The sequence below is a fragment of the Colossoma macropomum genome, unplaced genomic scaffold (assembly GCF_904425465.1).
Source record: "Colossoma macropomum unplaced genomic scaffold, Colossoma_macropomum, whole genome shotgun sequence".
In the NCBI taxonomy this organism is placed as follows: Eukaryota; Metazoa; Chordata; class Actinopteri; order Characiformes; family Serrasalmidae; genus Colossoma; species Colossoma macropomum.
This window is the reverse complement of record NW_023494794.1, coordinates 21,546,817-21,559,984: the sequence shown is the minus strand read 5'-3', so window position 1 is coordinate 21,559,984 and position 13,168 is coordinate 21,546,817. Positions and strand designations below refer to the sequence as shown.

At 42.1% G+C, this 13,168-nt stretch overlaps 1 protein-coding gene across 2 annotated transcripts in view; it reads right to left on the bottom strand.

Moving 5' to 3' along the window:
* LOC118814795 (leucine-rich repeat-containing protein 75A-like) overlaps window positions 1-13,168 on the bottom strand; it is a 38,640-nt gene extending 25,472 nt beyond the window's left edge. The window contains exons 1-3 of one of the 2 annotated variants that reach the window (XM_036580574.1): window positions 12,763-13,168; window positions 11,944-12,236; window positions 4,156-4,284 (exon numbers count right to left, since the gene is read on the bottom strand). In XM_036580574.1, the coding sequence (XP_036436467.1) occupies window positions 4,156-4,284; window positions 11,944-12,174 (360 nt within the window). In that variant the 5' untranslated portion in view covers window positions 12,175-12,236; window positions 12,763-13,168. Of the gene's footprint in view, window positions 1-4,155; window positions 4,285-11,943; window positions 12,237-12,762 lie in introns of those variants that run through there. The other variant, XM_036580575.1, reaches the window with a different exon arrangement.

Sequence of the window (13,168 nt, the reverse complement as noted above, 5' to 3'; positions counted from 1 at the left end):
CTTTTGTGTATGTGCATATGTGCGTATGTGCCTGAGGGGAGGAGCACACATTAAAACTATGAGTGCGTTTAAATTTGCTTGCTGTTCCTTTGACTGACCCTTTATTTTTTATTTTTGTAATACTGCCTGGCCTCTGTGTTTGTGTGTGTGTGTGTGTGTGTGGGTATGATCCTGAGGCTGATGCTGAAGATCTATATATAGTTCAGTGAGAGAGTCAGCTTATGTCTGCACGGCTGGTTATGATTGCTGCTTTATATTACTGCATGTCTGCTGCCACTGAGGCTGTGGACTTCATGCTCTTCACAATTAACAGAGTCTGGAGGAACGATGAGGAACCTATAGAGCAAATCAGAGTGTGTGGAAACAGAAAGGCTGGCTGTGTTTCTGGGTACTTAACTCGCATCCAGTCAGCATGGAAGCAGCTTAACTTAAGTAACAGACAAAACACTGGAAATAATGGTAACAACTTACTGTGTTTGAGGCTGTAATGTCATGTACACTCTTAAAAAAGATGGTGCTTCAATGGTTTTTTAGTATAGAAAATGGTTCTATATAGAACCAGGAACACTCAAAGAACTTAGCAGGATTAAAGGGTTCTCTGCATCATGAAAGAGTTCTTCAGATTGATGGAGGATGTGCTGTAGAAGGTTCTATATAGAACCTTTATGAAAAAAGTTCTATATAGCACCCAAAAGGGTTCTTCTATTGTTACGATGTCAAGCTTGTAACAACGAAGGAACCCTTTTGGGTTCTATATAGAACCATCTTCAGCACATTCATGCACATTTTAAATCTGAAGAACCCTTTCATGATGCAAAGAACCCTTTAATCGTGGAAAGGGTTCTTTGAGTGTTCATGGTTCTGTGTAGAACCATTTTCTTTGCTAAAGAACCGTTGAAGCACCAGGTTTCATTTAAAGGGCCCATATCAGGGGGAACTGAAGTGTCCTCACTTATTTAACATACAGAGCTTGATGTAGCATGTAAACACAGTTAGTTTCAAAATGTACTGTTGACTTCCCTGTACATGGAGTTCATATGGGAAATATGCTGAAATTAGCCTGTTTTAAATTCACTGGTTTTGGGTTATCGTGAAAAAAATCAGTGCATTTACACCTGTCAATCTATTCAGCCTAAAGCATTTTAGCCCCGCCCACTGACACTGAAGATGTAAGGAGTGTTTTAACCTATAATGCTTTCGAGGGCAGCAGCCAATTGGAACAGGCAACACTTACATACACCGATCAGGCATAACATTATGACCACCTCCTTGTTTCTACGCTCATTGTCCATTTTATCAGCTCCACTTACTATATAGGTACACTTTGTAGTTCTACAATTACAGACTGTAGTCCATCTGTTTCTCTGCATACTTTGTTAGCCCCTTTTACCCTGTTCTTCAGTGGTCAGGACCCCCACTGACCCTCACAGAGCAGGTACTATTTGGGTGATGGATCATTCTCAGCACTGCAGTAACACTGATGTGGTGGTGGTGTGTTAGTGTGTGTTGTGCTGGTACGAGTGGATCAGACACAGCAGTGATGCTGGAGTTTTTAAACACTGTGTCCACTCACTGTCCATTCTATTAGACACTCCTACCTTGTTGGTCCACCTTGTAGATGTAAAGTCAGAGACGATGGCTCATCTGCTGCTGCACAGTTTGTGTTGGTCATCCTCTAGTCCTTCATCAGTGGTCACAGGACGCTGCCCACAAGACGCTGTTGGCTGGATATTTTTGGTTGGTGGACTATTCTCAGTCCAGCAGTGACACTGAGGTGTTTAAAAACTCCAGCAGCACTGCTGTGTCTGATCCACTCGTACCAGCGCAACACACACTAACACACCACCACCACGTCAGTGTTACTGCAGGTACAGTGACAAAAACATTCTAATGAATAAGAAATGTGTCACGCTTTTGGATTTGTCCGTCGTTTCTAATAAATCTTTGGACTCCACTTCCCATAATTCCACAGACCAACATGTCATGAACACATGCCCTCTGTTACCAAGTCACGGACAGTTGGTAAGAGGTACCTCAGCTGAATTCTAATTTCATTCACCTGTGTTTGATTGTCTTTATCTGTATAAATACTCCTTTGGTTGTCATACTTGCTGAGAAGTATTGCCATTATTCCCGTGTGCAAACCGAGCGTTTTCATCTTTATTGTGCTTTGACCTATTTTTCTGATTCTCGATTTGCTCTTTTTGCTCTGCCCTTCTGTACAGCTTGCCTGATTCGGTTTTTGGATTTTGACCTTAGCCTGTATCTCGAGTTCGATTTTTGCCTCGTCCATTTGCTTATTCTTCTCATGCTTTTGACTTGGCTTTGGTTAATCAACTTAGAACTGCCCTTCAAACATTAAAGCCCCTTCTCTATTTTATATCCACGTCTATATAAGCGTCTGGTTTGTCACAGCCGCGTTACAGAAGGGTTGGAAAATGGTCATATGAAAATTAATTATGACCGTTTTGGTACACAAAACCACACAAATATCATGAAAGGACCTCAAGTGAAATACAAGAAAAACTTGAAAAAATTGGAAAAATCTTTTACGTTTTTCCAATTTCAGATAGGTCTGCTAAAAGTGATATTAATCCCAGTGAGTCTTTGGTTACACTCATAGCTGAAGCCAACAACAACTTAGCAAATCATTTACTGCTCTAGGTGAAGATAAAGTCACTAAGCACTCTACATCACCAATAAGAGCACTGGAATGTGAACTAAGACAGTATGTGTTAATTTTTAGAATTAATACTTTGTAAAGAGTATTAATTTACATAAGATAGGTAGCTGACACAAACACCATTAGTATTAATGCCAGTCTCTTCATTTGGCACAGGTGTTATCAGGCTAATGTAATATGTACTGGAAGCTAATTCACACCAATTAGTATCATCCAAATGCAGGTCTAAATCAAGACAAACTTGCCTTTAACTGTGCTGAATAGTCAGCCCTATCAATAGGTACTATCAAACCCCACATCTCAGCAGGTTTACATACAGAGTCCTTGTTTTTAACCCCTTTATCTTATTAAAATCTGCACCCAGAATAGTTGATGAGTGTTCAAATTGGTCATAGTCACATGGATCAGCATGTGGGATAGGAGCTTTCTGTGTGCTACCGTGTTTTCGATTCAAATTGAATAAATAATTTACTCTTAGATGCGACTGCGATTCTCTCGAAAGATTCTGAATCAAGTAACAAAACATCAGTATCAGATTTTTTTTTTAATATTTAGAGATTAAAGTCGTACTATTTCAATAATAAATTGTAAAGTTCCAAGAATAAACTTGCAATATTTTGAGGACAAAGGAGGCCAACGGCATAACGCCCTGGGGCCTCGGCTGCTTCAGGATCGATCGTTTTGATTATCGTTCTCATTGTTTTCTGTGAAACTACACACCCTCTTCTTATAATTTTACCAACTCCTCTACGTCCCTCATTGTACAACATTGTTACTTCTCCTGGTAATATCCCACTTTCATGTCGTAATTCTGCGACTTTATTCTCAAAATATTACGAATTTATTCTTGAAATATTACGGTTTTATTCTCAAAAATATGACTTAATTCTCTAAGTCTATTATTGTTTTTTTTTAACAGTGGCCCTAAAAAAAAGAGAAGGAGAGAAAAAAAGGGAGAAATGGAAAAAAGACAGTCAGCTAGCAGAGAGAAAGACAGACAAGCTGCGTTCCAAAGCCTAGCAGGCCATTTCAAAGTGAAGGATCTTTTGTATACAGCCTAGAAATGCAGCCTACGTTCAGAGGTATCGTCCCAGGCCTTCAGTTACCCACAGTTCTCTGCACACGAACGACGCAAAGGAAAAAAAAAAAGCACCACGGAAATGGCAGAAAACAAAGCTGTTGGAGTTTAATTTAAAATTTAAGTTCTTCACGTCCTTGAATTTGTCTTCGTTACCTTATAAAGTGTAAAATCACTGATTAATTAAAGCATCGTCCACATATCGTATATCGTCCATATATCGTATTTTATTTAGTAGTATTTGTATATATCTAGTTTATCATACTACATAAGAGCATTTTCTCCATTTCCGTGAAGAAATGAAAAAGCAACAAACAGAATGCAACGGGCTTGGAACGCAGCTACAGACAGGCAGACCAGCAGTCAGAGCATGAGTGTGTGAGTGTGTTCTCACTGTTTTGGGGCAGTGCACATAGCGAGCAAGGCTGATGATGAGGTCGTGAGTGATGGGGTCCACCATGTTACGGAAGCTGGCGTATCGGTACAGCACATCGTCCAGAGACGTCGACTCCATTCCTAAATCCTATAAACAGACACATAAGGATTAGGGGTGGTATCATAATATATGAAGAAACCAAAAACTATCACCACATTGTTTTTTATTCAACGTTCTAGATACTGTGTGGCACTAAATCCAATTAAACAAGCCTATTAACAATTAACTGTGCCCTCTTTGTAATGAAACATACAAATGAGTTTCATTAACCCTACTCGACTGAGCATCTCAGCTTGAATCATGTTCCCGTTAACTCGCTGAAGTCAGTCGCTGTATCCAAACTGGTTCTGTATGTGTCTTAGAAACATGTTTTCCTGTGACACATATGGTGATGTACAGCTGTGTACACTGATGCCGCTTTGTCCATGAATACAGAAATACCGAAAATACCGTCCCGAAAATACCGTCCCCTAGATTCTGCTTTACATGTGAATCACCTTCGCATTGACAGCTATCTGAAATGGTCAGGACTGGTCAGAGGAGTAGTTGGGTTCTGTGCTGATGTGCATCGTGGAAATGAAGGAGCCTTTATGGCAGCAATTTGAAATGTGGCCTGGGTCACAATGCTCCTCTTTCGCTTGATTGTGTTTGTGTTTGAGAGAGAGAGAGAGAGAGAGGGAGAGAAAAAGAGATACCGAATTAGAGCACAGGTGCATAAGTGTTACACAGCCAAAACGTAAGGGCCTCAGTGAAAAGAGAGATAGAGGGAGAGAAAGAGAGAGAGGGAGAGTTTGAGATTGAGTTGGAGAGAGAAAGAGAAAGAGAGAGAGAGAGAGAGAGAGAGAGATACTGAATTAGAGCACAGGTGCATAAGTGTTACACAGCCAAAACGTAAGGGCCTCAGTGAAAAGAGAGAGAGAGGGAGAGAAAGAGAGAGAGGGAGAGTTTGAGATTGAGTTGGAGAGAGAAAGAGAAAGAGAGAGAGAGAGAGAGAGAGATACTGAATTAGAGCACAGGTGCATAAGTGTTACACAGTCAAAACATAAGGGTCTCAGTAAAAAGAGAGAGAGAGAGTGAGAGAATGAGAGACCTCAAGACTAAGTTGGAGAGAGGTAAAGAGAGAAAGAGAAGGGAGAGAGAGAGAGAGAGAGAAAGAAAGAGAGAAGGAAAGAGCAAGATGAAAAAGAGAGAGGGATTTTGTATAAACACATATATGTACACACATATATAAACACATGTAGAAAGAGAGAGAGAGAGAGGGAGAGAGAAGGATGAAGAGAAACAGTGAAAGAGAGAGCATTAGCATCAGTATTAGCATTAAAATGGCAGTCAGGCTGGAAACACACTCAGCGGCCAAAGAGAAACATGAAACACACGTCCACCAATCAAAGCCGAAGGAAGGCATATCAGAGAAACGAGAGGAGCGCCCGAACCGCTGTGTGTGTGTGTGTGTGTGTGTTAGCGCTCTAGGGAAGAAGGGAAGTGAGGGTCAGGGAGGGAGCAATGCATGTGAATGAAGTGTGCGCTCACAAAGACCCAAATACATAATAATCACTCTTCTACCTGCGTGTGATCCAATTAAAGGCCCATCTGTTATAATCCTCCATTCAGTGTTTTAGTAATGCACCGATCTGATATACCAGGATGGGAATCTTTAGGCTTCATACGATTTGAATCAATTTCGATTATTAACCTGTTTTCTGCATCTTGATTTTATGTCTATTGCCTATGTGTGATCTATAGGTGTCCAGTCTTATCTGCAGCAGAATGAAGTAGCAGCAGGTTTTCGTTCCCAACAAGCCGGAGCACAGATCATTCCTCATTTAATCAGTTGGTCTCAGTCTTGATTGATATTCAATAATTAACCTGAATAACTGTTTGAAGACTGACACCAACTGATTAATAAGTAGAATCAGGTGAGCTCCTACTTTGTTGGAATGAAAACCTGCAGCCACACCAGCCTTTTGTGGACAAGACTGGACACCCCTGCTTTAGCCAATCTTTTCAAGTAGCATTCGCATTGAATTTGACTCAAACAGACGCATCAAATAGGCTTCAGTTACATCTTTAGACCTACTTCTTTATGATTCACCACCTAATAGGTGCAAAATAAAAACTAAAACAACAGCTCAGTGTCTCAAGCCTTGGGTTCACTACATGACTTTTAAAGTCTGAACAGATTATAAAAGACTGGGCATCTCACACTCTCAGACTGGTTTTTGCAGATTTTTTTGGGCGACTGAAATATCAGGGATCACATACTAAACAAGTAGTGATCACACACTACTCAACTGCTGCTGCTGAACCGAACAGAACTCACTGAAATCCCGCAAACTCACGCAAACTCTCGCAAACTCTCGCAAACTCTCGCGTTACTAGAAGACCCAAATAAACAAACGTGGAGCAGCTGCTGCTGTTTTCTCTGCCGTTTGCACTAACGCAGTAAAGAAGCAGCAGGTAAACATGTTTAAGTGAGGCTCATTGATTTAAAAATGTGATCAGTTCGGTATTTTTTTAAAGTTTTAAACATACATAAACTCGATTGTGCTCATGCCTTAAACATAGCTCATTAAAAAGCTTCGTTCCACACGTGAGAGACTTTTCACTATTTTTCTTTGTTTACTTGCTGTATTTTCTTTTTTCACGCTCTCAGTTTTAATTGGCTGCTGCAGGAGTCGTTGACCGGTTCACACTAGATTTTGCTCAGAGTTGGGTCGAAAAAATCAAACGTTTGATAAACTCTGACTGGTCTGAAACACGATAGGGAGGCCAAAAATCTGAGTCTGCGTCCCTCACACACGACTTGACTCTCTAACTGTTGACTCTGACTGACCCAAAAATCTGCAGACTGGAGCCAACTAGAACAGACTCGGCCAGACTGAGAATCTGGGCTAAAATCTGGGTAAAGTCGTGTAGTGTAACCCCGGCTTCAGAGGAATCACATGCTAGCCATTATCAAGTCGCCTATTTTATTATACACATTTGTTTCTGGTTGGATTTATTAGTTTTTTCTTTTACAGTTGAATTGTGATGCCTAGTTATAGCCTAATGTTGCCTTATGCATAGAAGAGTGATCCCAAGCTATTCCACAGAAGAAAAAACAGCATGTATGTAGGGGGTAACAGTCATAATAGAGAAACTTTGGTGGAAACCACACACAGCGATCACAACTGGTATCTGGTGCATCCAATCAGTTAAGTTTGTTGGGAATGAGAGGCATAAGGCTTAAGCTATGCACACACCCAAGAAATGACAGAGCTTTATTCTGATTTTTAGTGTTTTTAATGTGAGAGAGTGATGTGGCCAAACCAATCTGTGTAGTATGTAATTAGAGCTCTGTGACATCAGAGTAAATGTAATTGAATGTTTACCTCAGAACCGAAAAAGTGTATGAAACCTGAAAATACATATATCATCACAGCCCTGCTGGTATCAGATCAGTACTCTTTATCGGTCAGGTACTGGCATCAGGAGAGACCAAGGCTGAATCGGTCATCCCTAGTTTTCTGTTCCGAGTCTATTTTGTGGCGTTGATGGGTTGATGGATATTTGGAGATTGGCTTTGCTGCTGAAAAATTGAAAGTGAAAAGCAGAATCTTATAAGAATGAGGACAATTATGCATATAGAGGAGGGTCTTCTGCATTTCTCCACACACACTAATGAATGTATGACTGCATGAAATATTCATGCATCGTGGAGTCCTTTTCTCCGTCCTCTCGGGTGCTCAGTTTCTGATAAACAGCACAGTTATATGTGTGTGTGTGTGTGTGGGGGTGTGGGTTGGTGCGGTGAGACAGGGGGGTCAGATGGAGCAAAGAAGGCCACAGACCCCCTTCACTTCCCTTTAAATCCATACTTTACAAGTCGAAGCACTGGCATTAAACACCTAGAGGGAGAGAGTGAGTGAGAGAGAGAGAGAGAGAGAGAGAGAGAGAGATGTGAGAAAGACAGAGTGAGGAGGCAAAAAAGGTAGAGAAGAGACAGAGAGACGATGAGAGAAAGAAAAAGTCAGAAAAACAGAAGGAAAGAAAGAGAGACAGAAGAGATGCGGGAGAGAGAGAGAGAGACAGAGAGAGAGAGAGAGAGAGAGAGAGAGAGAGAATGATGCGAGAAAGACAGAGCGAGGAGAAAAAAGATGGAGGACAGACAGAGAGAGAGACGATGAGAAAAAGAAAAAGTCAGAGAAACAGAAGGAAAGAAAGTGAGAGAGAAGAGATAGAAAGAGAGACTGTTCTATTTACTTCCAGTCAAACTTAAGAATGTTTTATAAGTTACTATTTTGGAGATTTCGATTTTTTTTGCAACTGTGCCAAAATATCTATCTATCTATCTCTCTATCTCTCTCTCTCTCTCTCTAGGGGGGAGAAGGAGGAGGGGAAGAGAGAAGTGAGAGAGAGTTTATTCATTGTGAGTGAGTGATTGAGTGTGTGATGCTGGCTGAGTGATTCGGGCGATCGAGGCTGATTTACTGTTCGCTCTAAACACCACCGAGGCACACATACACACACACTCAGAAACGGAGGGCGAGGAGAGGCGGGGCAGATGGATGAAAGTGTGAGAGTGTACGTGTTCTATGTGTGTGAGGGGAGTTAGTTAGTTTAAAAGGCTTCATTGACATTCTGCATGGCTGCAGGCCTTTATCAGCATTTCCCTCCGTTCTCTCATGGAAGATTCTGCACTGATGCACAAAACATCATAATCAGCCTTTTACACAGGCTGTAAATGAACATGTAGGGGGGGCAATACGATGATATTTATTGTGATGAATTACACGCAATATGCTTTTATGAGCATGTCATGGAAATCGGCAGTACTTTATGGACACCGACCAACTGCATGTTTCCTTAAAAGAAAGCATTATTAGTCCTGTGTAACTTAGTTTAGTGCAGTGCTGTAGATAAAATGTTGAATAAAACTAATTTATACTCATAAACTTTGAGAGTATTGTTTAAATCTGGCTCCAACTTGTCAAACCTCAAAAAAACTAAATATCACATCATACCGTGTATCGTAAAAACTTATTTCTTATTATCGCCCATCTCTATAAACATACACATAAACTAAGTCTAAGGCAGGCATGTCAAACTGGGGACCTTCTGGGCCAAAGGGCTGCAGAGATCAGCATTTACCCTCATCTATCGCTCTGAATTCAGCTCATGAAGGCCTTGCTAATTAGCTGCTGAGCTGAATCAGGTGTGTTGAATGATGCAGTGTGCTGAAGTCTGCAGTGTTTTGGTCCGTGAGGACTGGAGCCTGACACATGTGGTCTAAAGGCATCTGAGAAAATGAGAGCAAATGATTTGTAAAGTAATTTGTCGAGGCAGTAAAGCAGTTACAATAAACCAACATTTAAAAAAAATACAAACAGATCTAAACAAATAAAAACTATATTGTGAATTGATGTCCACATTGAAGTCAATCTTTAGACGTTCATTTTCCTAAATTTCTCACTTGTAGAGGTCAATTTTCAATAAGATTTAGGGGCACTAAAATATGGAATAGGTTTTTTATGGCGTATTTATGGACGACTTTTTCAGTTTTTTGACATAATTTGAAAGTACCTGTTGCCGTTCATTAAAGTTCATGATGAATGGACCAAAAAAGTGCCCCAAAATTACTTGGACGAAAGGTCTGGTTACATTGACTTACATTAAAAGTAGAGTGTGTTTTTTCCTTCACCTGTAAATTTTGGAGATAGAAGGTTTTCTTCCAACAACAGCAATACGCTTACACATTTGCATGTTTTTGTTTTATGCGTTATGCCGATATTTAGGTTATTTGATGTTTATGTCATTATTGTTTTGTATATTATTCTGTATTTTCCACAATATTGTGAAATTTTAATATTATTTAGGTGGAGGCACTGGTACAAATACAGGTTGCACTGATATTGGCGAACTGATTAATGATACCATGACGCATTTCCTGATGTGCTACTCAGTGCGCACCTGTAGATAGAACTTAACCAAAGCAAGCAACATACTTGTGGTGCTGACTGACAAATAGTAGTAATGAAACCAGTAATGGCAGTATTGAAGGGAGGCTGAAGTAGTGTGTGATATACCAGTTGGAATAAGGTATTAGTTTCATTGATATGCCACAGATAAGTGCAGATAACACTATGTACAAACAGTGCTAACAGGAGCTCTTTACCTGAGTGGCTGAGACTAGAGTTCTTTCAGTAATCACTCGTCTCCAGTTAGTCAGTTACAGTCTGAGTTAATGTTAGTCCAGGTTTTTATCGAATGAGCAAACATTAGAGAGGTACAGGGAAGAAACAGCTGGACTCTTAGGCCAGAAACATACTCAATGCAAGTGACGCATTGCAAACGCTTGGTCCTGACATTATATGATAAGTTCCATGACTAATGGAAAACAATTCTATTACACATGCGAGTCCATTTAAGGTGGAACGGGAAAATTCGAGCAAGAAGCTGGCAAATACAAAGCCACCTTTAGCCTGTGAACCTAAATATAAGATAACCTATATGTTTTGGTGCTCACTACTAATTAGTACTACTGAACAATAGACTTAAACATCTTCCATTTAGGAGGTATTCATTTTTTAATTTCACAAATGTGCGCTTTACAGTGAAACTGTGGTGTGTCTGCCAAAGCGCTTAGCATAGTTCTTGAGAAACGAAGCTCCTCAAAGTCGTCCATCTTTGTTTCATGGCACGCCTCCTTTTTACTGACCAATCACAGGCTTTGTCACGTACCATCTTGTCCGCAGAGTTCGCCCAGCTGCCATGTGCGTGACATGGCAAACGAAGCCTCTGCACGACATCTGCAGTTGTTCGTTTTCTCCACAATTAAGTCAGATTATTCGCTGGAGCCAGGCGAAGGTCGTCTCCGCAAGAAGTATGCTGAGGCCTTTACTGTGCATTCTTATGTTACTGTAGCGGTTAAAACACTCAGTACTGAAGGGGGCGACAGAGGACAAATCACAGAGGGTTCTACTGCTATTCCAACAGCTAAACGTGAACAAGTAGAGGACAGCGAGCTGCATTACCTCTTCTGTTGGAATAGAAAGAGGATAATGTATTATATTTTTTATGTTTATGTCATCTTTGCGTGAGAGTCTGCTCGGCTGCTATGGCGGTTGAGAAAGCATGTTAGTGGAACAAGACCGCTTAGACAGGTTTGGCTGTAGTTATAGCGCCCCTTGCTGTTATGCTCAGATTGCAGCTCGCGCTTGCGTTGCGTTATTAAATGTGTCGTGACACACTGTGGAACACAACTACGTATTAAACCCCGTCTGCGTAGCTCAAAGCATCTGCATTGGCGTCCCTTGCATATGTTTCGGGCCTTGGAGTAACGAACGAAAACTGGATAGGAACTCTGTTCATAAGTGGTCAGGAACTGATGAGGAGCTGTGGTGCCCAATGCTTGTCCTAGAGATCTACCACACTAAAGATTTCCAATCCAACACACTTGGCCCTAATATTCAGATGCTCCTGAAGCCCTTCATTACCTGGATCAGGTGTGTCAGATTTAGCGAACGCTGCAGGGTGGTAGATCTCCAGGCCCAGGATTGGGCACCCCTGGGTTTAGAGGATGGCTAACACAAATAGTGCATCAACAGATGGGTGACAGTCTCTGTACACCAGTTTCCAATAAATTGGCCAGTGAGTGTTTAGGCACTTTCTTTCTTGTTTTTCCTCTCTTGTTCTAGGAACGAGTGCACCACCATCTTGTATCTCTGCTTCTCACCTCACGGTCAAGTCTGCGCCAAAGCGACTCACCTGTCTCAGGTGTTTCAGCAGCTCCGTGGCCTCTTCCTGCCTGCCCTCCTTCGCCATCAGCAACATGTCCTGTATCATGCTAACTCGGCGCTTGTAGGGTGGTGGCACCCCGGAGCTTTCCGAGCGGTCAACGGAGGATGAGCGGAGCAGAAGGGAGCCCTGAGCCCGTTTCCACACCCCTTGCAGCGGGCTGGAGCCTGCCTCTGAGTCCTTGGACTGCCTGGTCCCCATCCTCGCCACATTGACCAGTCAGGCGTCCACAGCTTGTAGGACAGAGGTCGCCGGCAGTGGCACTAGGAGAAGGTTCATTTGAGCATGTGTTGGACAGAAAGACGCTCTTTACTTCCTGACCTCAAGTCCATAACACCGCGGCGTGAAAAGGTTTGTGAGAACCATTTTTGTGAGAGCTTCCCAAGAAAAGCCCTCACCACATACAAGCTCATGCAGTATTCATAGGAGATGTTTCAGCCCAGGATGCTCTAGTAAAAGCACACAGCCGGGTCTCTTGCTCAAGGCGAGCTTCTCTCAGGGCAGCAAAGCATTGTTTGCAGCTGTAAGTGGAAAATTAGCCCCTTTTCTGGAGAAGCCAGTCCACGAACTGATCCAAAAGTGGTCCGTTAAAACGTCATTTCTTGGTTAGCAAGCTAGTCAACACAAGCTAGGTTAGAGAATCCAGTCATGAAGTGGGGCTGAGGAGAGACCCTGGTTTTCACTCGACGAGAGCCTTAAACCGAACTACGAGGTAAACAAAACGAAGCCAGTCTGAGGTAGAATAACTTTTCCGAGCTAGTTCGAAAGAGAAAGCGAGTATTTGTTTACCTCCCATGACAGAAGATCGACTTCAACTCCTCGCCTCTGCCCGCGTCTCCTCGACGAGCGCCCGCAGTCAGGAGAAAGTGAGGAAGCCGCTGCCTGGCCGTTAGGCGCTAAACTCTGGACCAATCAGCGGCCGTGTTTACACTGGATCAGCCAATCAAATCTTGCGAACGAGCGAGTTGGCGATGGTGGTCTTTATCCGTCCAGATTTCTCAGTAACCGTCGCCCTGTCAGCGTGAGAAATCAGCTCGTTTTTTCCCCCGCGGACGCTGGAAACGAGAGGAAAAGTGATTAACCGGCTGAAGAAGAAAGAGAAAGGAGCGGAGAGAAAGAAAGAGGGAGACGGGAGAGAGAGAGCGAGAGAGAGAGAGAAAGAGAGAGGGGTGGTGATAGCGCGGCACAACATTGG